Here is a 24,696-nt window from a genome sequence, read left to right on the forward strand (position 1 = left end):
AAAAAGTAATACGTGTGAAGATGATGATACACTCGAACCGTACGCGGACGAGCCAAATAGCAGACGAAGAATGGCTAAAAAGATATCGCAAGCAACAAGAGGAGAAGCGACGACTCGACGAAACGCTTGGAGAATAGAGTGCGTGTTAGTGGATGGTAAAGTTCTCACCCGGCCTTGCATTTTGAGTACGCACTCTTTATTATCATCTGTCAAAACTCTGGCCAAGTACTCACATACATTCGAACGAATTATTTTACATGTAGGTGTACTTGTGGTAACTGTAGCCGTGATCTGCTAGCAAATATCAGCGAGTGCTACTGCTGCAAGGAACTCGAAGGCAATTGGGAAGGGCTGACTAGCGACATTGTTCTCGCGGAACTACAGGAAGGACACGCATTGAACTGTGATAATAATAGCTTGTCTCGTTCTCTGAAATTTCGGCCAAAAATTTAATTGTAGGATAGAAGTTGTTAGCTTGTTCAATGAACAGGTTTTAAAATTTCCTTTTTGTCACTGTCCCACAGTGAGAAAATGTCATCAATAAAACGTTTCCATTCTATTGGATTTGTTTTGATTTGACTTATCACTTTTGTTTCAATATCGGCCATATGTTTGCAAACGCAACAGCCATTTTTGTACCCATTGCAGCTCCATGGGTCTGAAGATAACAGTTTCTAACAAATTGGAATGAATTTTCCTAAAGAATAAGTTTAAGTATTTCTTTGAGGTAGTGTGACAGTATAGGAGGTTTATTGCTGTGGAATGCCTCGTATGTTTTGCATACTGTTGTAATTCCCTCCTCCTGTGGTATATTTGTGTACAAGCTTGTTGCATCCATTGATATCTATATAGCATCTTGAGAGACCTTGGTCTTTCCTATAAAGTTTACGAAATCCATTGTATCTTTCAGGCGCATACGTCTTGCGAAATGTTCGAAGTCTAACAAGAGTTGGCGTCTGATGTAAATATATATTCGCGTCTGTCCCCGTTGTCGGGACAAATTTGAGCTCTTTAGAAATATTAAACGCTAACAGGCTGTCGCGAAGTTGTTGGTTTCAAAAAAATTCTTTATGAATCATATTTTCTCGTGCTTTTCTCCTTGTGTCTCAATCCGTTTTTTAGCCAATTTTTTTCTGCGCTCTTTGCACTTGTTATTTGTTTTGTGCCCTTTTTCTATTTTCAACCCCCGTTGTGGTGGTTAGGTTTTCAGAGATAAAGCTGTTATACTTTTCAACATTTTTATTGTTTGCAGAATTCTGCAACACATGTGTGTGCAATATTTGTTTGAGCTCGTTGAATTCTTGCTGCAGTTTATCTACCTTATCTACATCGTGGTTTACAATGTTTTCTGTGTTCGCCGAGGGCAACTGTTCTCCCATCGATCTATTTACATCAGTGGTAGCATTTGTGCTAGTATTTTTTGAGGGCTTGGTCTCAACGAAACTTCGCGGATCTCACGATCTATGAGAATATATACCAAAACAATTACGCCATATTTTATAAAACTTGCGACTGAGTTAACAGTGAGGTCAAACTATAAACCTCAGAAGGTCACAACGCTTAGAATGTCACAAGCGGGTGTGAATATTCAATATCAAAAGCGGCCGCTTACCATTCGCTTTTCCCTGCTCCTCTTCGAAGGTGGCTCTTGGTGTTCGTCTTCCTTTCGCTTAGCATGTTTTGAAGGATAAACACAAACGCCGATGTCATCCTACTTCAGTTCATGTTTTAAGTTTAAACCTGAATCCATCAGCCTTGTCTGGCCTCGTCATTGAAGTGCATCGAGCACAAGGACGAGGTCTTTCCAGGCGCGCGTTCACATCTTCCTCGGCTCCAGCATAAAATCGATCCATTTCTTTCGCCTCCTCAGTCTTTGCGGGCATGTGGTTCCAAAGAAAGGAATCCTGTGCATGCTTATTCCATTCGCTTCGTCTTTGATGTTTCCACATCTCGCTGCAACACATTTTTCCGGCATTTTCGAGAAACGTGCAGAAATACCACGACTTGTTTTCAGTGAGATCCAGAGGAAGGCTGAAGTCATGTGTTCCTGAATCTACGTCACAACTCTTGCTAAACCGAGAGGAGACTAATGCGAATGGTGGGCCAAAATGGCGGCAAATTTGAACGTCTTATAAAATTCATAAAAAATTTGCGTTTTATGCAAATCGAAAATTTTTTTCACTGAAGTTCTTAGGGTGATGTTTAGATTCAGATAAGAAAATAAAAAAAATTCCGATATGGGCGCTTCAATTATGAGACTGTTGTTTCAATTTTTGAATTACCATACACTACTATACATTTGATGACTAGTTGTAAGAGAAACAGTGCATTTTGCCTACCCTTGAACTCCAAGGTTCCACTCAACAAGTTAAATTATCATTTAAAACTCCATTCTGCAGAAGCATTCTAAATATTGATGCCATGAAATGCCAAATGTAACCAACCTTTGAATAGAAAAAGTATGGCAACTTTTCTTGGTATGTTTTGCCTGTTTGTTAACCCTTTACGACCGGATGTCCGATATATCGGACACGACAACAATCAACCAAATTCTGTTCAGCGGATTCTTAATTTTTAGTTCCCAGACTTCCAAAGTCAAAACAACGCCAGTTGCCATCTTGCATTTTGTAATTCGTAGCTTTTGAGCCAGGTTAGGAGCTTTTTCTTGAAAAATGTGCGATTTCTTTGACCATCAATTTTCCCGGGAAATGTTAAAGGCCTTGCCATTATCGCAAGTGCCGTTCAGCGCTTGACACAGGATGAAATGCACGATTATCTCGGCGAAAACTTCGATATACCCCACGATGGAGTCAATCCTGATATTGAAGGACTCGATGCGATGAAAATAGTTTGGAAGAACAAGGCGACGAGTTTACCACGCAAGCAGCCGACATAGACATTGTTTTCGTAGATGAAGATGTCATCGATGTCAATCTTGCAGCTTTTGACAATGTAGAAAATACTGGGAGAGGCAGACCTTCAAACGTAAGCATTGATGACTGTCGATAGAGTTGTGAGAGGAAATGTTTACATTCCTAGCTACTGATAGGATTGCGTGACATGCCGTGTGACGTGGCAAAAGCGGCATTTGCAGCGACATATAGCAACAGAAAACATCCAAATTTTTTTTGCTATACGCAGGGGACATGGATCGTTGTTTTAAGATACAAAACATAATTTTAGTTTACAAATTGAGCATTGGACTGCAATAAACATTCCTATCTTGTTTATATGTGTGACACTGATTATTGACTTTGACGTCATCTGACACCTGTCAAGAGACGTCAATACTTTTTCTTAATGCTTTTCCACGAAGAACTCTTGTTGATGTAAATACTCTGAAAGTTTGGCACTAATACAGTTAAAATTGAATATTTGGTATAATTTTCAGATTTTCATGTACAAATATTCTCTAAATTTCCAAAATTAATTTAGGCTGCAAAGGGTTAAAGAAATTAATGAAAAAAAGTAGCATTCCGCAGTTCCAAAAGTAATTGTGGCTTTTAATACTCCTTCAGTTTGGTGAACCATGCAGACAGAGTTGTCGCAAAACATGGTGTGTAACCTGGACAGATGAGCAAGGCTGAAGCCATCGTTTCCCTAGGAAGTTACATAGTTACGCGGGATGCCCTGAGGGGGCATACCGTGTCTTAAAACGGGTCGATTTCTTTTTTTTTTCTTCGTCGTATACACAAATCGGTACATTAATTTATTCATTAAACTCTCCCCTCTCCTACTCGGGATGTATTGTTTTGATTGTCTTCAACAAAAGCAGGCCAATCAAAATCCATTCTTGTCGCTTATATTGCGAGGGAGGGGACCCACTCACCCCTACCTGTGTGACGTCAATGCATCATTTGATATATTTATTAAAGACGGATTAAGTCGCGCCATATTGTTTTAACATGTTCTGGACTCAAGTGTGCCGTTTTCAAAGGGAAATTTCACCATTTTGAAGCGGCAAATCGAAAGAATAACTTCTAAGAAGCACCCGACACGTAAAACGGTGGAAATTGGTGAGTTCTTAGTGAAGGAATCGTGCTTTGTTTGACAGTCTTAGACCACGACGCGAGACTGAAAAGAGGTCATTGAGAAGCTTACGTTATCGTAATGGAATTTGACAAATTTCCGCTGATAGTCTGAGTCGCGTAACACACGGAAAACAACGTAACGCGATCGTCGTGACTCAAACTATTCCATTAGCAAGGATAGTTTTATCAATCGGCGAAGCATACAGTTGGAATAAATGAATCAGCCCCAGCATCTCGCGTAATGCCAGTATAGCAGGCATCTTGTTTCATTGTCTCACAGATTTACACTGGTTTGGGTCCAACCTACACCAGATCCATTTCTTAATAGGATGCATGTGGCTTGACACCTAACATGTTGTTGTCTTAATATTATAAACAAAACATTCGAGTATGGAGCTATAACAACATTGTTTAATGCTGTTGTTTTTTGCAGGTTAAAAAGTTAACAAGTGACCTTGAACTAGTAAAAGATGTTATGAGAGGTAAGTGAAAAAATCATTAATTTTATTGCCTAGGCTATATGTTTTGGCCACCATACCCTTATTTATCTGGAATTTAAACAGCAACAATCAATTGCAAAGTAAAACCGAATGCATGTGTTGTTATCAATTAAGGACGGTGCCTACTGATACAGAGGTGTATGTAAAATTACGCAATGGTGGAGATCCATGCACCTAAAACAGTCCCAAGGCTCTTTTCCTACGCGACAATACCAAAGAACGGCTGCATTTCAAGGCGGCGTTTCATGTTTTATTCGGTTTACTTGAGGAAAAATCTATTCAGCTGAAAACAATAAAATCACAATGGACTAAGATGTTATTGTGTCAGGGCCTCATCCTTTTGACCGCAGTAAATTTTCCACCTAGGTTTTGTCTTGTGAATGGCACAGTTTTGTCTCATTCCTCTAGCGGGCCTTTCCCTTGCGGTTCACGCATGCCAAGGTGCATATGGATTCAGGCGGTACTGTAATCTCATTGTTGATATATTTGTTTGTTACAGAATCACCAAACCTGCAAGTTGATGATTCAGGGGAAAAGGTTCGACCAAACATAAAACGATGTATAGTGGTGCTGAGAGAGATACCTGAGTCCACCCCGATTGAGGTAGTGTGTACATTACATTTGGTCTCGTCATGAAAATAACAGGGTTGTTGTACAGATGGCACTTTTTAACTCTTGTTTGCTGTGGAGTAATGTTGTTTATTTTAATGAGGGTTAGATTGGGTTACTGACAAGTTTCAAAACTACTCTTTGAAAGTGCATGTGGTAAATTTGCTCATTTTAAACATCCACCAATCTGCAAAGAGAATCTTTCTGAACATTTTAGTAAGTGGAGAAATTATCAGTTGACTCCATTGTTTGGAGGAAAATGTGTTTGGGTTGATATGGTCATTACTATGGCAAGTTCACAGCCCTTTGAACAGTCCACATACTGCAACTTTCAGTCGCAAGCAAACTGCAAACTCCAAAGTGCAAGACTCAACCATTGGTCACATTTTTCTCTTCTGTCAATCACCAGAGAGGATTTCTTGGAAAACAAAGAAATTTAGTCAGCTTAGCAATAGGTTACATACATATGCTGTGATCAGCATATTGCAATCCATTTTGTTGATTTTTGTAGTTTAGGACTCTGCTGGTTATCACCATAATCAAGTGTTTCCAGCAACCATACCTTGCAAGTGTGTATTTTTGTGCATGTACGTGTAGCTGGAAATCTGTTAGAGATTACTTTGATAATGTTTCCACCAGCCAAGTATTGAAGGCAGTGACTATTTTCCTGTGATAGAAGTTGGTTAAATGTTTTCTTTGTATTCATTCTAGGAGGTAAAAGCCCTCTTTTCTGGTGAAAACTGTCCAAGCTGGACAAGCTGTGAGTTTGCACATAACAACTACTGGTATGTGCAGTTTGATTCAGAGGAAAAGGCCCAAAAGGTAAGCAGCTTGTTTACAGTGAAGGATCTGAATGCTTCCAGTTTACTGAATGTTTACAACTGATCTTGCATTGCAGGCATACAGATACCTACGAGAGGAAGTGAAGACCTTCAGAGGCAAACCTATAATGGTAGGGGCTGTGCATTTGTACATGATGTTGGTGATACTATTAACATTTAATGAACATTCACAATCCTGAGTAATTGTGAAATAAGCATTGAAGGTCGTCACGATGGCTTGGCTGATAACATCAAAACATATCAAATCATTTGATGTGCTTTGGCGACCCTGGCTTCCTCAGAATTGGTGAAGACCTGATTTCAAATTCAGGCCAACAGATCAGATTTAATTGAACAGTCATCAGATTTAATTGCATGTTCAACTTTTCCACTACTGAACACCGATCAATAGAACGGTAGCATTTAAAACAGATATTATTGTTTAACTCTATTTTAAAGTGCTACTACGATGAAAGTTTTTGTTTTTCTTTTCGGCTTTTGTTTGATGTCAAGTCAGTCAATCTGTCCATAATAAAACACATTTGTATTTAGAACAATGGAAGCGAGATAAGTCGGAAAATAGTCAGCCAAAAAATGCTCAAAATCTGTCTGCCATTACTTGGTTTGCATTAAAGAAGCCTTCAATACTTTATAAGCTGAGTCTTCATGCAATGGTTGGCTCATGACTTCATGTGGTATATATGCCATATTGGCATGGTACCTATTTAGTACGTCTATTTTCAAAATCTGAAGAGAAAAGGACATGCCAAATTTTCTTTGTAGTAGCTAGGATGTTTCCTCCCAATATACATTCTACTACTTAATGCACAGATGATAAGACAACAGCCCTGAAATTAATATATCTTTGAAGATTCATTCGGCTTATTCAAGAAACTTTCTGCCCTGGCCCCAGTTGTTCAAAGAGTGGATACCTTTATCCACTGGATAAGTCACTATCCAGCAGAGCAAATGTACTCCAACTAACGCCTTTGGCAAGTTTTCCACACAATTCCCTACTTAAATTTCACATTTGTTTCTACTCTATCCACAAATTATAGGGCTATTGTGTGGTTCCAGAAAATATCGATACCCCCCCCCCCCCCCAACCGAAGACCTTTGGAAATTCCGAGGGGGAGGGGGGGTTAAAGGGCAGTAATTTCCGAAGGGTAGTGGGGTTTTGTGGGGAACTAGTTTTCCAAAGGATCATGAACCATGTACAAAACATTGAATGCAACATACGATCGATCTGAAGCACAAAAACATATTTACGTACGTTGTTTTGAAACAAAAGCAGCGAAAATGATGAATCATTCTAGAAAAAATCATTTTGGTAGAAGTGTTGTCCGGTAAGCGAAAGTAACGGCGGCGTGACAGGTATTTTTCTTTGAGGTTCGACTTCGCGGCGTGATCAGTCAGCCTCATATCATGCCGAGCATGGCTGTGATTTCACAATCGTTTGAAAATCGAGGTTTGATATAAATAAAAGCCCTCTTTACTCGTATTGTAGCATCAAATGAGTGAGATTAAAAGGTTTCTGAACAAAGCGACTTTTTTGATGAGCCTGGCCTTTCGCATAATTTCCACAGGTTAGTTTGCGGTTGAAATCTATTTCTGACACGGCGAAATTAATGTACAACGGGCGTGCAGCGCTTATTTATTTATTTCCCACGGAAAATTATTTTTCCGCGGCCACAAAACGTGTCATTTCTTCAATGCAATCTTTCACAAAAATGATTTCTGGAAGAAAGAGAAAAGATTCTGCAGATATTTCCATCCAGTGAATATTGATGTACATTGCAGTCGAAATTTGATCCGCCACTGAATCAAATGCACAACTTTTTCGATGTATGCAAATTTTGTTCAAGATTGAATCCCATGGGACGTGAAACAGCGACGTTTATTTGATAAAAACTTGACATAAAACGTTAAAAACACAAACTTTTTTTCTTTCTCAAATTCATTTCATTCACGAACTCAGTACAGAGATAACTATTTGTATTAAGTGCCGAGACGTGAATCCAATTGCCACGGACTAATTAATTTTGAAGTTTTGAACCTAGAACCTTTTGAAACTGTTCTCAAAGGCGGCTTTTAATTCTTGTGCATGCAGCCAGTTTTCGACTGGGTTTTCAAAGTTCTTCAAATTCTACTTGATAAATAAAACACCCAGCATCGTATATTCAATGTGCAACTTGTATTCATAGTGGTTTCTTCACGGTAAATTAGCAAATGTTTTTCTGCAGAGGTCATTACGAAAATGGAATTTGCAAGGCCGTCGTAATTTTAGGTAAAAAAGAAAAGTTGTAACGTGATAGAGATAATTTCTTAAGCGCTTGAGAAAGTTATAAACGTAAACTACGCAACAACAAAGAATACAACCGTGTTTTTTTGACGAAAAAAAAATCGACCATTTTAGAGTTCTATCCAATTTTTTCCGGATATAGTTTAAGCAAAAGGATAAACAAGTAAAATAGCGCAGTGTTGTAAATTTTAAAATAGCTGAACTAGAGACGTCGACGTCGCTTCAATAATAAAAAAATTGATCGTAATAGTGTGAGTAGTCAATTTTCCTAGTCTAAATGGATTTTGAACTTCTGAGGGGTTCATGGAAGAGGGTTTTAAAAACCAGGAAATTCCGGACGGGTGGGGGGGTCATCATAAACCCTCTGGAACGGAAATTCCGAGGGGGTGGGGGGGTTAGAATAAAAATGTCTTCCGTGAGAGGGGTATGGATATTTTCTGGAACCACACATTGGGAAAATCTTGCCCACATTTCATCTGCCGGATAGCAACCAATCCAGTGGGTAAAACTATTTGCTCTTTGAACAACTGGGGCCTGACATGTAGACTGAACACAGATTTCCAAGTTTTAAACTAGTTAATACTGGCTCCATAAGTCAGCCAGTATTTCAGTGGATTTGTAATAATACAATTATTGTATTGAATCACTATAAGAGATGGTTTGCTTCAAGCGAGAAGTTTTTGTTGTTGTTGGTGTTGTTTAATTTGTTTACCTTTTTTCCTTGTAGGCCCGAATAAAAGCAAAACCAATTCACCAGAGTAACTTTGTACCAAAAAATGGAGTTAGACCTGTAAGTAAAATTAACCGGATTAGCTACATGATATGTGATCTGATTAAATGGCTGTGTTTATGTTGCAGTTTCCTTTGGGTTAATATTTGGTTTCTGATTGTTGTTGTCATGTGTCCTTCATCATAGTTTTCGCTGAAGCCATATTTTTTCTTTCTCACCAGCAGCAAGTTGTTGAACAGCAACCCACTTACAACCAGCAACATTTCCAGTTCCCTCCTGTGAACACGTTATTCAATGGTACACAGGTATGTGTGACTCTGTCTGGCATGTTGTGATCTGATTCATCTTCAATCGCCTCTACCGGGGTTCCTGTTAAACCATCCCAGTACACACTTATGTCCTGCCCAGTGGTTACACAGTTTTACATTTTGTGATAATTGCACGCCAAAAGAAAAATGTTTTGTACTTTAAATTTGATATTAAAGTTTAAGCAACAAAATGGCATAAAAGAATATAATGCTGGGGGAGAAAGTTAATAAAAAAACAAAAGAATTCTCTCTCGCTTTTCTCATATTATATATTGAAAGAGCCTCCTTGTGGTGGGAAAGAAATCTCTACTTCATCTAACTTGCAGATTGTTTTCTTAATAATACTATTAGATTGAAGTGTGGAAGTTGCATTATATAATTTTGAGGGGCCTCTCATTTATTGTGGACAGTGCCTCCCAGCAGAGGTACTTTTGTGCAGCTTATCACTATGCAGGAAAAGCAGATCTTAGAAAGGTCTATTGAAATGGAAAAAGAAAATTGGAGGTAACCACGCATTTTTCAGAGATGATTAAGCATCATTAATTCCACAAGTATTAAAATACGTTAACAATATATGGCATTTTTTTCCAAAGTGAAGCTTAATTATCTCTGAAAACTGTGTGGTTACCCCCAGTTGTCTTTTTGGATTTCATTAGCCCTTGGTAAGCCTTTTTCCCACATAGTCATAAACTATGCAGAAATAACTTTGAATTAGTAGCCATCTTACTTAAGAAAGCAGAGGTTCTCTGACCATCCCAAGTTGAGCAGAACATGACCAGTAACATTGGAAGGCATTGTCCAGTTTTACCACACTATTGAGAACTCATCTAGAGCTGAGAAGCCCACAAGGCTTGCATGTGGAGTTTGAGAAGCATAATGATAATCAACACCAGAGTTCCTTTGTAGTTAAAAGTGCACCCACTGCCGCTGATTTGATTTACTTCAACTATCGACCAAACTAAGAAGAGACTACAGTGACTCCCGATAACTCGAGCCTTCGAGGGAAATTGAAAAAGGTTCAAGTTATCGGGGCTTCGAGTTATCAAGGATAAAATTATATAGAAAATGACCTGAAAGGAGAGGAAAATTGGTTCGAGTTAGCGCTAGGTTTGAGTTAGCGAGGATTCGAGTTATTGGGAGTCGACTGTCGCTTTTGTTCTCTCTTATTGTTTGAGGTTAGAGAAATTAATCGTTTCCTCAAAATCTGCCATTGAGATTCTCGAAAAATTCTTGGAGCGTCTCGATTACTCAAGACTCAAGCCTCGAACCTCGAACCTCGATGCTCAATTCTTGATAACTTTGAGGATCGAGTTCCGAGTCGAAACTGTCAACTTACATTTGCACAGTACTTTAAAATGTAATCCAATTCAGCTTTGTTTTAAAAGTTGAACTGAAAGTATTTTATTTTGTTGTTGTTTTCTATAGGCACTTCCTTATTATCCTTCACCAAACATGCTTGCTACTTGGCCCCCTGCTCAGCCTATTTTTCAGGACCCCAATATGGTAAGTTGATCTTAATTATTTTACTAAAAAGCAGTACAACAACTGCACGTTCAGACATTTGAGCATCATTTGGAAGTGACTAAGAATGCCAAGTTTCTGCATGTAGGCCAATCTTGTTCGCAGTAGGCCATGTTATGTAATTAAAGTAGAGTTATTGCTTGAGATTTGTTGTTGTAAATGCAACATAACCATGAAACCAGGAACTGAAACTGACTTCTGTGTTTGCCAACAGCCCTCAGGTTACCCCGATAGCTTCTCTCCTGGACCACTCAATCTTGTCGGTAGGTATTAATGTGCAGTTTCTCTGAACATGTTTACAATAATTCTAATAATAATTATTTTAAAAACTTGTATTTCTGAATTGTCATAGCAAAATGATCAATTGTGCATTACATGAATGTTTGTGTAACTCAAGTTAAAAAGAAAGAATAGAGTTACAACAAATGTTGAAATAAGATAAAAGATGCTTATTTGACATGATGCAGAGAAAATAAGAGAAAATAAACTAGTCGTAGCTAGCTTTGCCAACTGGAATAAGCCATATTGAAAAAAAAAATGGATCTCATGTCTTCAAGGGTTTCTTAAAACTTAAGACAATCTTGGCGTTTCTTTTGGGCTGGCCACTCATTCCATAATGTTGTTCCTGTCAAGATTATTAGTCCATGGACTAGAGAGTGAGGTGATGACTGGCTTTGATAACCTTGTAAGGCATTTGAGTATGTTGGAACAAAAATTTCAGTTAGAAACTTTTACATTAAAGGGTAGTGCAGTGTATGTCAGTGATAGGTTGTATGTTTGAATCTACGTGTATTGCGGCTTTGTTAAACTGCTGTTTGTACAAGATTTGATGGTAACATAGAGTTTGAATGCCAAATCAACTTTGCTGGACTCTTATAATTTCTGCAGTCGTACATTGTCAAAATGACTGATGCTTATAATTTATTACACTTCATTTTACAGCCACAGGGAATGCTGGACGCCACAATTTCCAAGGAAATAACCGACCAAGGTACGTGCATACTTTATTGCAACTTCCTACAAGGGTTTTTCGATATTATTACAAAGTTAAGGTGTTAACAACAATTAACAATAGGAAAAGAAAAACTAAAATATGGGCCCATTGGCTATACCTTGGTAGATGTAGATTGATGGCACATTCAAAGTGTTAAAATGTGGAACTTAATCAGTTATGCCTCAATTCAATTTCATATTAGGCAAACTATTCCAAGCAGTTGCAGTTCATTGCCTTTTTTGTAATCTTTCATACACTGTAACTATTTAAGGTGTTCTCTTTTCCCACCAAAAATGGGCTTGATGTCAAACGATTCAACTGGGAGCATGATTACATCTCAAGGTTGTACCAAAACTTGTGCGGGTTAGGGAGAATGTAATTTGGTCTATGGTGAGGTCATGTCTACATAGTATTGCAAAAAGTCAACTCTTAGAGCACAAACATGGTCATAAACAACAAAATCTCATAGACTTCACTTAAATTTAAGTAACAATACTTTGCTTTTCAAAACAAAAAGGCGTTAAATTTTCCAACTGAAAAAAAGGACGATTCAATCCTAAAGCTCAAAGAGTGAACAGTTATCGGTCAAGGTTATTTCTTCACAGTTCACAGACAATAATGTCTAATGAGATTTCGCTTGCAGTTTTGTTTATAAGAAACTGCACACAAAACTCACCATTGGAGCAACAAAGAATTATTAACACCAAAATCTTGTAGACTACATCTGGTGTACCTTGTTTAAAAACCAACAGATGCTTATTATTCTCATTGAGAAGAGGCTTGCTTTAGTGCTTTTCAATGTTGTTTTACAGTGTAATTAAGTTTACTGCGCAAAGGTCCCCACTGGTGTATAAGAGGAAAGCTCAAAGATTGTGCTCTGGGTTTGGTTACACAAGGTTAAAGTTTTCTTGATGCTGCAGGGATTGGCTCAATTTCCTGGCTGAAACAGGCAGTCAAAGAACCTTTTATGATTTTGCTGTCCACACTGAAATACTTTGCTTTTATTCAGTCTTGAACACGTTATCGCGGATTGTCTGATCACAGACTGAGGCAGTTTAAGAATAAAAGTGGTCCAAAGTCAATTGAAGGGTATCAAAGTTCTTGAATTCCTTAGTATGGCTAACATGTGTGACTGACATGTGGCATGATTCCTTCTGATTAGTGACTTGCATATGACTTTTTTTTTTTGCATATGACTGTCGACATGTGATATGAACTCTTGTGATTGATTGATTGATTGATTGATTGATTGTTACTGGCACGGAATATCCTTCCTTTTGATTGGCTGGAAACTAAAACAGGAGTGTCTAACACAAGAATTTCAGAAATGTGCTTGTTGACATCCGCCAATAATCTCTTAAAAGGATGTTTATTGTTGATGTTAACTGATCTTCAATTTTAGTGAAAATTATTTTTGTTTCAATCTTTTCTTCATTTGTACTTAACCCTTTCCTGCCCGAGGGAAATGTCGAATTTTTCTAAATCGTTAACTATGAACTGGGAGACCACATGTGATATACCATTTAAAATGTATTTTCTGGGGTGTGCTATAAATCACACCAACAGAGATGGAGGAGGTCACATATTAGAGTGAGAAAAGTCCAAAACGAAAGAAGAAAAACATTGAAAATTTTCCTATTCCTTGTATATACTGGGTATCCCCCTTAACAATAGCTTAATGTACAGCACTTAGTGCATTGCTTGTTGTAAGATATCAACTGGGCCCTTAACGTACAAAGGAAAAAAATCCAAAAGTTTGAGGGGTGGTAAATCAAGTCTCATATAGGAGGGGGGCATGATTTTATGCCTTCAATTTGAAGATCTTTCCAAGATCTTTTGGTTGTGCAAATTTCACACAAATTGACCAAATACTGAGCTCACAATTGCGTCTTGTGCCATATGGCACTCTTGGGCAGGAAAGGGTTAAAAAATCCAGAGCAACTGTAGGAATAATTTAATCACCTTTTAACCCTTAAACCCCTTATATCAAAGAACAAATTCTCCTATCTTGTCCCCATACTTTTCTGTTAAAAGTACTGGGGAGAAGTTATTAGAATATCAAGAAAATTTACCTTGGGTGACCCTATCCTTAATTCTCATAACCTCAGGCATTGAATAAACATCAATATTACAAGGAGAAATTTGATGGTGATCACTGTTAGGACTTGAAGGGTTAAAAGATTGTCTTGCCATCCATTTTCCCTTAACTAACTTCAGAATATGGTAATTTAATTATTCAGGTTTCAAAATAATCACCACCAAAAACCTCACCGTGAGCAGCAGACAGACAGAATAGAAAGAGATGTGCAGCGGAACAGACCACAGAACACTGGTGTAGTCAGCAACAGCAATGGTGGAACTGCTGTTAACAATGTTAATAACAGAGTTGCTGGATTCCCCAGGCAAAGAGACAGTAGAGATGACGATTATGCAAGGTTAGGACAATTGATTGACGCATGAAGTAATTTTTTTCATAGAGCGGTTTTCAATAGGCCTTTTCCAAGTTGCTGTGAACCTCGTTATGAAAGGGAGGCTCAGGGCAAATCTTTTCATATGAAGATTAGTTTGTTTGCATTTGAATGAAAACTAATTTTCATAATAAAACTTTGCACTTAGCCTCGCTTTGACAATGAGGTTCAAATAAACTCGGAAATGGCCTATTGAGTGTTGAAAGTAATTTTGCATTGCTTTGGTTTTGCATTACAGCGCTCTGTGATTGGTTAGCAAAACTCGCGCCACTTTCTCAACCAATGGGAATCCAAACCAAAACCAATTGTGTTTTCACTGTACGCATTTTCCCGCGCTTGGCGCCAGTTACATGTATTTGCTTCAAATTCTGATTGGCTCGTCCTGTTTTGATTGGCCAGAGTAGTTACTATGGGAAAGCGCTCTAATACTGATGGTTGCACCATAGCACATTCTTCAAGCTACTTCATTGAAAACCTGGGTATTTTGGGCAGCCATGAAATCCATCTTGCTTCAAATAAGCTCTTCTTTGGCTTACAGACTTATTACCCTATAGCAAACTTTGTTGCAGTATCCAGCAAGAATGGGACTGACTTTTTCCAGAAAACTAAATCAGGCTTGTCAAGGGAAACAAAGTCATTTTCACCGTTGTGTATGGCTCGCAAATTGTCTTTCTCTTTACCTGTTGTGTTCTCAAAAAGTTAAATTGCGTTTGACATTAGGAGAATGCATACTATTAGTGTCACTTCTTTCTGGATGCTGTTTGGGTGCCACCTGGGACTGGCTGACCACTCGCTACAATTTCATGCGAGGGCCTCAAGCCCATGTATCAAGTCCATTAGCAAGATGTTGAGCTATTAACCCTTTATTGTTGTTCAACTTTGCAACTGGTTTATGACACTGCCTGAAAGCACTCCACAAGTCCACTTTCCCTGAATGCTTCTGGGCAATCAGTACAATAAAAAATATCATTTCACTAGAGATCAAACATACTTTACAAACCCATGATTATTATTATATGAATTTTTATTGTTTTACTGAGCAAATAGGTTATGATACAATCACTGTAAAACAGGACATACCAAGAATGTCCTTGTGGGACGTGTAATCCAATAGAGGACATCCTCAGTACTTCTTGAAGCAGTGAAGGGGTTTAAAAATGTCATCATGTTGTTGTGTTTCTACTGTTACAGGCGTACTGGCCGGAATAGAAGAAGAAGAGGTAGCAGTGAAGATGTCAGTAAACACTTGGTAATGTCTTTTTTTGCTTTTTTTGTCCCTAGGTATTTCTAGTTTTAAAACTTACTTTAGCTCCATTTGATTTTCAGCGCCAAAGGGAAGGCAAAGCAAGCCCAGTGCGGCACAGTAAAGATGACAGCGATGCAATAGACCTGGCTCCAGCTCATTTCCCACCCCTTCCCACATCTCCTCTTGCTCTGTTTGTAAGTATAGCACAGTCAGGGCAACTAAAAACATGTTATTAGCTGGGAATTTTGTAGGGATGGCTTGTTCTTGCAGAGGAGTGAAGATATGATTTGATTCACATGAATAACAACTTCTTTTACCCTTAATTAACAAGTCCTTGTGGAAATAAACATGAAAATAAACCAGGAAGGTACTTGAGTAAGCTTTTGCTGGATATGTGTTGCTTGTCTCTCTCTTTATGTTATTAATATTTCTTTTTAAGAAGTTCTGGAGTCAAAGTGATTCCCACTGTAACTCTAATGGAGTCATTTGAAATTCATTGGCTGTCTCAAAACGTGCAACATTTTTTGTGGACCCTGAATGATCTTATACAGTGGAACTTTAATTAAACACCTTGATATTAAAGTCCTCAGTATAACAAGCAATATTCTCCAGTCCGGCCTTTTAAAATGTATGGAAAAGCACCTCTATGTATTACAAACCCTCGATACAACGAACCATTTTCCCTTGTCCTTTTAGTAAAAATACAAAGTTCCATTGAGACCTGCTGGGGACTTGATGAAATATAAAAGTTTGAATTTCCTGATTTTTACAAATGAATGCATGCCAGCTGGGCTAGCAATGACTGCACACCATACATTACTTTGTGTATCAGTTCTCTACAAAACTTATTTTTTTCACTATGGTGAAGTACACTGAACTCACTTGTTTTTCAAAACATTTCCATTTAACAATGTCATGGTTACTGCAAATTGTGCTATTCTCATATCATGTTACATCATCATCCTTGAAAGAGAGAGTTTTAGATTATTATGTACCCTCGAAGTTTCATTATAATGGCTCCTGAAGTTATGGGATTGTAGCATGAGGAAGCAGGAACTCTTATAGGGCTTGGGTTAAATATTTTGGTAATTTAAAGTTTTTGCTTCTGGGCACCATCAACTCAAGATAACTCCATCTGTGATGGTGTGTTATTTTCAGAAACCTCAAGGCTCCAAAGAAGTTCCAGTACCTAAGGTATGCTATATTATACATAGGCATAGATTTTGTATTCACTGATTGGCTAAAAGCATTGAAACTGTGCCATACACAGACAAGTACTGTGAAACTCTAGAATTGTTTGGGGTTTTCTATAACTAATACCAGTAAAGGAGTTGTATGCGCAAAAGCTATGTCAATATGTTACCCCCCCCTCCCTGTTTCCAGTACAACAACAGAAACAAAGCCTGATGCCAAATGTGCCAACTCTATATAAGCTTTTGGCAGTGCAGTGTTCCCAATTCCCCCCCCCCCCCCCCTTCCCCTTTCCCCCCAAAGTGAGTCTATCAGTTCAGTGCAGGGGTGATGGTTCCTTTGATATTAATTTTGTCTAGGTTAACAAGTATTGCTTGTTTGATTTCAGGAACCTTCATCACCTACTGAAAAGAAAGTCCACTCACCACCGCCCTCTTCGGACAAGTAAGACAAGCCTATCATGTTGTTCTGTTGACTGGTCGATCAGTTGGTTGGTCAATTAAAACTTATGGCTGTGGAATCTCTTGAATTTGAGAGTCCTTTATAAAAGTTCTCCATTATAACCAGGGCCAGGAAGAGAAAATCCCTCTAAATTTACAATGTACATAAGTTCTCATTTTCCTGAAACATTTTTGTCAATGACAGTCAACTCTCTCTCATAGCGACCACTTCTTGTAAGCGACCACCTCCCGTAAGCGACCACTTCGTAAACAACCGTTTTGTTTCTCAGTTAAATACTGTTTCAAGAGCTCTCTTGTAAGCGACCACCACTCAATTTCTAAAGAGACCGCGACCACTTTTTAGGCCAGAAATTATACATATTCTTTTGTTTTCTGTTTCCGGTAAGCAACCACCCAACATAATCACGTATGATCGTTAGTAAATCATTACTTAGAAGTGACAAAAGTTCAAGTTTTAATGACGCTACTCCGGACTGCTGACAGATAATAACAGTTTACAGACAGAGAAGATGGCTATAATTAGATCTGTAGGTAAACGGTACAGATCTGTTCCTAAATGTTATACAAAGTTTCATCAGAAGAATGAATAAATGTGAAAAAATCAAATAAATTAGTTTCTATTTGCCTAATTTAGCTGCTAAGGTAAAATTACGCTTATTTTGTTGATCTTTCCCGTAAGCGACCATCTCCCGTAAGCGACCACTTTGTCGTGCACCAAGGGTGGTCGCTTACGAGAGAGTTGACTGTAGTTAACATTGTAAAAAGCAACTCTCCTCTACCGACTGTGGTGCAACTGTTTGTCAGCAGTCAGCCATCAGTAGTTGGCCAATAGTTGTTTTCACTCTTTGATCAAAATCTTTATCATCTGTTGGACAGATGGCTGACTGTTGGTAATCTCTTGGTAATTTGTCGGTAGTCTATTGGTAAAGTGATGGTCAAAATTATAATAATTTCTGTTTTGTTACTCCCTTGACAACTGCATAAGAAATGACATATCTGACCTTGTTCTTCCTTTTTGTTCAGCATTATTTTGTATTAGCTGTTTCTCTTCCAATTCTCATTTCTATGTCCACCATTTTGTATTTGTCATAGTTCTCGTGTAAATTATTTGACACTTCTGTTTTATTTCTTTACTTTTTTTTCAGGGTGTATTAATATCATGTTTGTTTATCATTAACTTTTGCAAACTTGGTGGCTTAGTTTACCACGTGTCAATTTGTCTCAATTTTATTTGCCATAAACCATAAAAATATACAAGCATACATATAGTGTAATACATACAATTAGGCCTGTTCCAAACGTGGTGTTAGATATTTTGAAAACAAAGGAAGAAAGGCTGTGGCAATGAAGCCAGTTGCCAGTTGTCCATAGCCTGTATGTCTAGTGCTGGTTAACTATCTGCAGACAGTTGATTGAGGGTAGCTGTTCTTTACAGTCACCAATAAGGTTGTATGCTTGTCCTCAAAAATCATCTTCAGTTTGAGAACATGTTCAGTTTGCGGCATCATTGACATTAAAGATCTTTTGCCACACACAATGCTAAATATGTTAATTAAAATATTGTGCTTGAACGTTTCCTGAGTGTTTTTATGCCAGAGCTGTTTGAACCTTGAAGCTATCGGTAATATTGATGTTTTCTCTCAGTCCCAGGGCTAACACTGAAGTCGCACACAATGAACCTTCCCCCACTGTTAACATGGAAAACACAAAAGTACCAGAACCAAAACCAGCCCCACCGGCTCCAGTAAGTAACTTTCTATGATTAGTTCTTGAGTGACTTGCATTCAGGTTTCTTGTGTTTTAAACCAATCAATCAGTCTCTTTATTTTGTAAAGCAGGTTACAGTCGAACCTTCGCTGACAGTCACTTATTGTAGGCGGACACCTCGTAAGCAGACAGTTGGTCATGTTCTCAGCTACATACAAGCAGTACTTTTTTTTTACCTCCCATAAGCGGACACCTGTTAAGTGTACACTTTTTCTGGTCCCTAGAGTGTTTGCTTACGGGAGGTTCAACTGTGCGTTGGGAGAGACAGCTACTACCTGATGTGGACCTGCGATAGCAAATTCTTCAGAATCCAAGAAAGAAATAAAAACTATTAAAAATGTAATTTAGAGACAATACCTTCTAAGATAAAAATTAAAAAGAAAAAAATTTGCAAGTTTTTAATTAACCTAGAAAACCTTAAATTGTTTACATGAAAGGAATAATAAGCCTTTGTAGAAGAGTTGGGGGTGAGATGGAGCAAAGAGAGAACTAGAATGAGCTTGAAATCCAGGGAATGCAATTAAGTGGATGGTTTCCTTTTGCAGGGTTTGAAGGGATCTAATGATATTTTGTTACATGTTGCCCTAAACTAGAAAGCTATAAGAAAGAAACGGGGAATTGATGACATGATGTGGTTGATTCAAAAGAAACAAAAGACGAAAAAGAAAACAACTCCAAACAGGACCTAACCACAATAGGTTAAAAACAATACAAATACATTGCTCTCCAGTACCTGAAAAAAGACCTCGTGATGTAGCTGATTTAGTACTTTCATATCAACAAATTGTGTTTGCTTGTAAGTACACCAGCTGTATCATGGAGCAACTTGTTACCCAAGCAGCTTGTATTTGTTACGGACAGTGCCTACTTTTGTTACTGCACATACGGTCTGCGCATCTCGAGATACTCTGGCTTCATATGGGTGATGCCTATAAAACAGGGATATTTTTGCGTGGTTTAAAACTATGCGGAGAAAGCAGACCTTAGCAAGTGCTCTTTGTATTCAAAAGGAAAATTGGGTGGTAACCTTGTTTTTTTTAAGAGATAATAAAGCCCCAATTTGCAAAACAAATACTTGTGAAATGTTCGTGGCTAGTCTGATGCTGCGTTTCGTCTCGGCCAAGAGACTCTTCAGAGACCTTCAGACTAGCCACTAGCATTTCACAAGTATTTGAAAACAAAACAAAACAACAACAACAACAACAACAACAACAAAATACCTTGCTTTGTATTTTACTGCTTTTTCGACCAATTGTTGGTTAATTATCTCTAAAAAATGCCCTGCTACCCCAAATTTTCTTTCCGGCTTCCACTAGCCGATACTAAGATCTGCTTTTCCCACATAGTCAGAAACTGTGCAAGTATACTTCTGTATTAGGAGGCACAGTCCTTATTTATACATTGTTGGTTGATTACAGGAAGATACACAACAGTCTGTAGTACTGAGCTATGCTCAAGTGACCCAGAAGACACCCACCAAGCATCCGGCAACAGCAGCTGCTACCACAGCTAACTCAAATAACAACCAAACTAAATCACCAAGCAAGTGATAACCAGCCAGAGTGAGTAAACCAACTGAACATTTGTGTCCTTTATTGCGAGCTGCTAAACGTAGAATGGGAGATTGAGTCAGCGTAAAATGCTGCATAATCACTTACAATGGGGAAATAATGGTCCTATTATGGATAAAACAAGGGAACAATCAAATTTGGTGGCACTGTCCTTGACGATGAAATGGTTTACATGTTTAACCGGTTTATCCAGTTATAGAGTAACTGGAATTACGGGTTATCGAGACTACAGCATGAACTTGGAGCTCAGCTGTGAAACATTAGATGGGTTGCTTGCGCTCACTCTTCAAGAGACAACATAACAAAAGAAATCTTCACAAGACAAACAGAAAACTTGAAGAAAAAAAAAAGGAAAACATTTCTCGGAAAGAGAAAGCTCAAAAAGTTATTGGGTTTGGATACCAATGCAAAGTATAAGACTTGAAATACCAGGTAACCAGGTGGTATATAATAATTCTTATGAGAAAGACTTGCTTTACGACACGATGTAGATATTTTAAAATATCCTGGGCTTGTAAAATACATATCAGTCCCGTCGCTATAATTGTACGTACCTCAGTGACTGTGCAGTTGATACCGTGTGATATTGTACGGTATCAGTAGCGAAAGATGTGTACTTGAATTTGCTCACAAATGACAGCGGAGTGTTGCTGTCAGCGATCATACAATGAAACTATTCTATGAAACATAAGAGAGTTTCGGTCTTCGGTAGAAACGGTACACGCATAGCATATTTTGATAATCGTGAACGTTGAGATGATACAATCAGTTCAAACGAGATTATACACCTTATAAAAGGATCTAAGAATTATTTTATTGAAACCCTGAAAGTAGCCACAAAATATAACTGATCGTTCAAGGTCGGTCTATCATAGACGCCAGATTGTCGGCTTCTTTCTCAGTGAAGCTGATAAGGCGCTCTATATTGACTGATATTATTATAGAGTAGAGGTTGAATCACAGTATTAAGACGCTCTACAGTGCTCCAGTGATATAAAGATACCACTCGGTGTGTAAAGGATTATAAAATTATCCGTTAGTGTTGGACTTGAGCTCAAATTGCCCTGCTAACATCTCGCGTTCTCACCCGGGCTTGCATTGCTACTTCAACTTGTATTCTTCAAAAACAGCCGCCTCTCATCGGTCATGTGTTCGCATGCTACTTATCTTTTTCTTTGCTTCCACACTCATCACTTAACAATAGCGTCGTTGTTAATGAAGAAGAACTTGATATATATATATTTTTTTCGGTTGTAATATGCCAAATTATAAGTTTGCCCAGACGGCAACATGTATTTTTTTGTTTAGGTTTAGATCGAATTGCAACAGGCCTTGGAGAACTGCTTTAAATGTGTAATATTTTAAGAATCACCGAAACGCCTTTGGCGAAATGTTAGAGGGCGATTTTGTCGAGCTTGCACCTACGTACATCTTACATAAAGTGTGGCACTAGTCCTCGCGTACTAATATCTGTTATAAAACTGTTATTATATAACACATATTCTTATTGGCTGCTAGTTTTAAATGGGGTTAACAAAGTTGTGACATCACATTATATTTGCGGCTGTATTTGACAAAAGATTAGAATTAGGAAATGGCTGTTTTGTGCTCAGCTATCTTGATTGAAAAACTCGCTTCCCTGCAGATTGGGCTCAAAATTTGCTACCGTGTTTTGCATCAGGTTATCTAAGCATGTTCGTCATTTGTTTTTGTTTCTCGATTATTAATATGTACTTTAACGCTGGGACCGTTTAGTTTATTGAATTTCTATTTGTCAAACTGTACTTCCTGGAATAACCTAGGCCTGATTCTCGTAGAACGCTTTTTATAATTCGGTGAAAAGGCTCGGATTCGTTTGTTTATCTGGCGAAAGTTTGCTTGCACAACGTCAAAATATGAGCGGTTGTTCTTTAATCTTATCGCTCGTTTTTTTGCCCTTGCGCAGTGGTAACTTAGGCAGATCTGGGGAATGGAATAATTTAAATGGGCTGAAAGGAGAGACGAAAAGAGAGCTTTGTCATAGATTTATGTCGTAGTTGCTATCACATCAGAGAATGTTGATATTAACATGGTTTAAAACTTATCTTCATGGGTATTGATTGGAAAGATGGTTTCATATGCAAGAACCATGATGCATTCTGACGTAACTTCAGTATTCAATTGGCTGATTGATTGATTTTAGCTTGCTGTAATTGCGTTTTTGCGTGGTTCACTTGTAAAAAAAAAAAAACGAATCAAATTAAGTAAACTTGTGTCATGTTACGAACAGTTTCGTCTACCAAGTTATAGTTGACTTTTACGAAGGTTGTTTGTGGTGCTAGTAATTAACGCAGAGGTAACACGTACTACTATAGTCCAGTTATGTTATCAAGGGGCTAGGTCAGGACGGCATGAAGTACAAGCACTTGAAATACCTGCAGTGAGGAACACTCAGTTATGTAAGAAAGATAGGTTTTTCTGAGAGTTAAACAAAGGAAAGAGCAAACAAGTTTTCGTCGCGCAAGTTTGCAACTAGAGCGATTTCCAATTGAGTGTCGTAAAGCCAAAAGCAGAGTTATTACTCTGACCAATCACAGCAAATATAAACAACACAACGAGCCAATCAGAATTCGAAGCAAATACATGTAACTGGTGCCGAGCGCGGGAAAACGCGTGCGGCGAAAACACGATTGGTTTTGGTTTGGATTCTCATTGGTTGAGAAAATAGCGCGAGTTTTGTTAACCAATCACAGAGTGTAGTAATGCAAAACCAAAGCAAACGCGAATTACTTTGAACTCAATTGAAAACCGCTCTATTAAGAAAGATTGGTTACCAGGGTGGTCCAAATACTGCGACCTCCTGCTATTTCGTTTGTGGTTTTCAGCCGTTTTTAGTGCCTATAAAGAGACTATTGAATGTTGTGACTACTGTGTACCGGTGGCAGAATCGGCCTCTCGCACTCTCCCTATTGTTGGTCTTCGCAGTGCAATCTGTGTGATTTTAAACAGCACACTGGCTCAAGTAATGTGTGTCATTCGAAGAGAGTAGTAAGATTAAATGAATGAATTTTGCCAGTGACGCTGTTTGGGGAAAAAAAAAAAAGTTTTAACCTGTTTCAATGATATAGTTGGACAGCTGTTGATGGTCAAATTCCAGTGTGCAGGATCGGATAAACAGTCTTTTTAGCAATGCCGGTCCGCGAAGGGGGAGGGAGGGGGGCTTTGTATTTTGGATCTGGAGGTACATATACAGTTGTGTTGTTTGCCTTGAGAGAAAACTTCAGCTTTCTCTCCCTCGACCCAGGGTATCAGCGAACTATTCAAGAAGCCAGGCAAAGCACTGCAGTAGAGCTGCACCTGCCCTAAGCTTTGTTGTCACTGCACCCTGATAACCCTCAGCTCCATTGTTTTTGTACTGTCAAGGCGCATTGTTTTGTTGTTCGTTTTTGCTTTCTCTCTTACGGTGCGGGTCACCCAAGCGCTGCATGTGGGGGGTGGGGTTGGAGGTAGGTTTCATTCTACAGAAACCGTACTGCGTTTATTAAAGGAGCGTGACTCGCCTTTTTCACTACCTTCAGTCCTGTCCAATCTTCGTATGCCTGGTTATTCGTTCATGTTTTTCCGTGTTATTTAACGTTGTCTACAGATTGCTTGTTTGCATGCACCAGTATCTTGACCTAGCCCTTGTAAAATTGCGAATTTATTTCGCCCAGTAAAATTATTATAGCTGAACAGTCTAAAAAAAATACCAAGTGAAAAGAATTGAGTTGCTAACTTTGTGGCTGTGTGTTAACGACGTCGCTATCAGGACGACATCATTCGTGATTCTCTGCTTCTGAACTTCGTGTTATTTTCGCTAAAGAAACGTTCATCGTTTAGTTCATATTTTGCGTCACTTCTGTACATCGTTAATCAGCCGGAATGTTGTTGCTTCACGGTGTAAAGTGACATTGCAAGTTGTATAAGGCTAACGGCCATAAGGATAGCAACACTTTAATGAACATTGGAGTAGCTTTGCCCTCTATATTTATTTCACTACGACTTGGTTATTATAAATTAAAGACCTGTGATTTCTAGTACTGTGGTGTCATTTGTGTGTTTCTCTGTCCGTCTGCTCCATTCCCGGCCTTTTCGCAGATGCTTGGTCAGTCTTGCTTACTGACAATAATTATTGCTCTCCATTTTGACTTTTGTGAT

The 24,696-nt window shown here is 38.4% G+C and overlaps 1 protein-coding gene across 2 annotated transcripts in view; it reads left to right on the forward strand.

The window, feature by feature from the left end:
• The window catches only part of LOC146481275 (uncharacterized), a 34,607-nt gene extending 10,029 nt beyond the window's left edge, over positions 1-24,578 (forward strand). The window contains exons 7-22 of one of the 2 annotated variants that reach the window (XM_085108917.1): positions 4,465-4,513; positions 5,031-5,134; positions 5,852-5,962; positions 6,039-6,092; positions 8,991-9,053; positions 9,215-9,298; positions 10,727-10,804; positions 11,037-11,085; positions 11,765-11,813; positions 14,057-14,251; positions 15,476-15,533; positions 15,611-15,724; positions 16,689-16,724; positions 17,110-17,165; positions 18,827-18,926; positions 20,368-24,578. In XM_085108917.1, the coding sequence (XP_084965043.1) occupies positions 4,465-4,513; positions 5,031-5,134; positions 5,852-5,962; positions 6,039-6,092; positions 8,991-9,053; positions 9,215-9,298; positions 10,727-10,804; positions 11,037-11,085; positions 11,765-11,813; positions 14,057-14,251; positions 15,476-15,533; positions 15,611-15,724; positions 16,689-16,724; positions 17,110-17,165; positions 18,827-18,926; positions 20,368-20,499 (1,332 nt within the window). In that variant the 3' untranslated portion in view covers positions 20,500-24,578. The remainder of the gene's footprint in view (positions 1-4,464; positions 4,514-5,030; positions 5,135-5,851; positions 5,963-6,038; positions 6,093-8,990; positions 9,054-9,214; positions 9,299-10,726; positions 10,805-11,036; positions 11,086-11,764; positions 11,814-14,056; positions 14,252-15,475; positions 15,534-15,610; positions 15,725-16,688; positions 16,725-17,109; positions 17,166-18,826; positions 18,927-20,367) is intronic. The other variant, XM_085108918.1, reaches the window with a different exon arrangement.
• Positions 24,579-24,696: the final 118 nt, after the last annotated feature.

This window comes from Pavona decussata, unplaced genomic scaffold, assembly GCF_977016875.1.
Source record: "Pavona decussata unplaced genomic scaffold, jaPavDecu1.1 SCAFFOLD_51, whole genome shotgun sequence".
NCBI classification, from domain to species: Eukaryota; Metazoa; Cnidaria; class Anthozoa; order Scleractinia; family Agariciidae; genus Pavona; species Pavona decussata.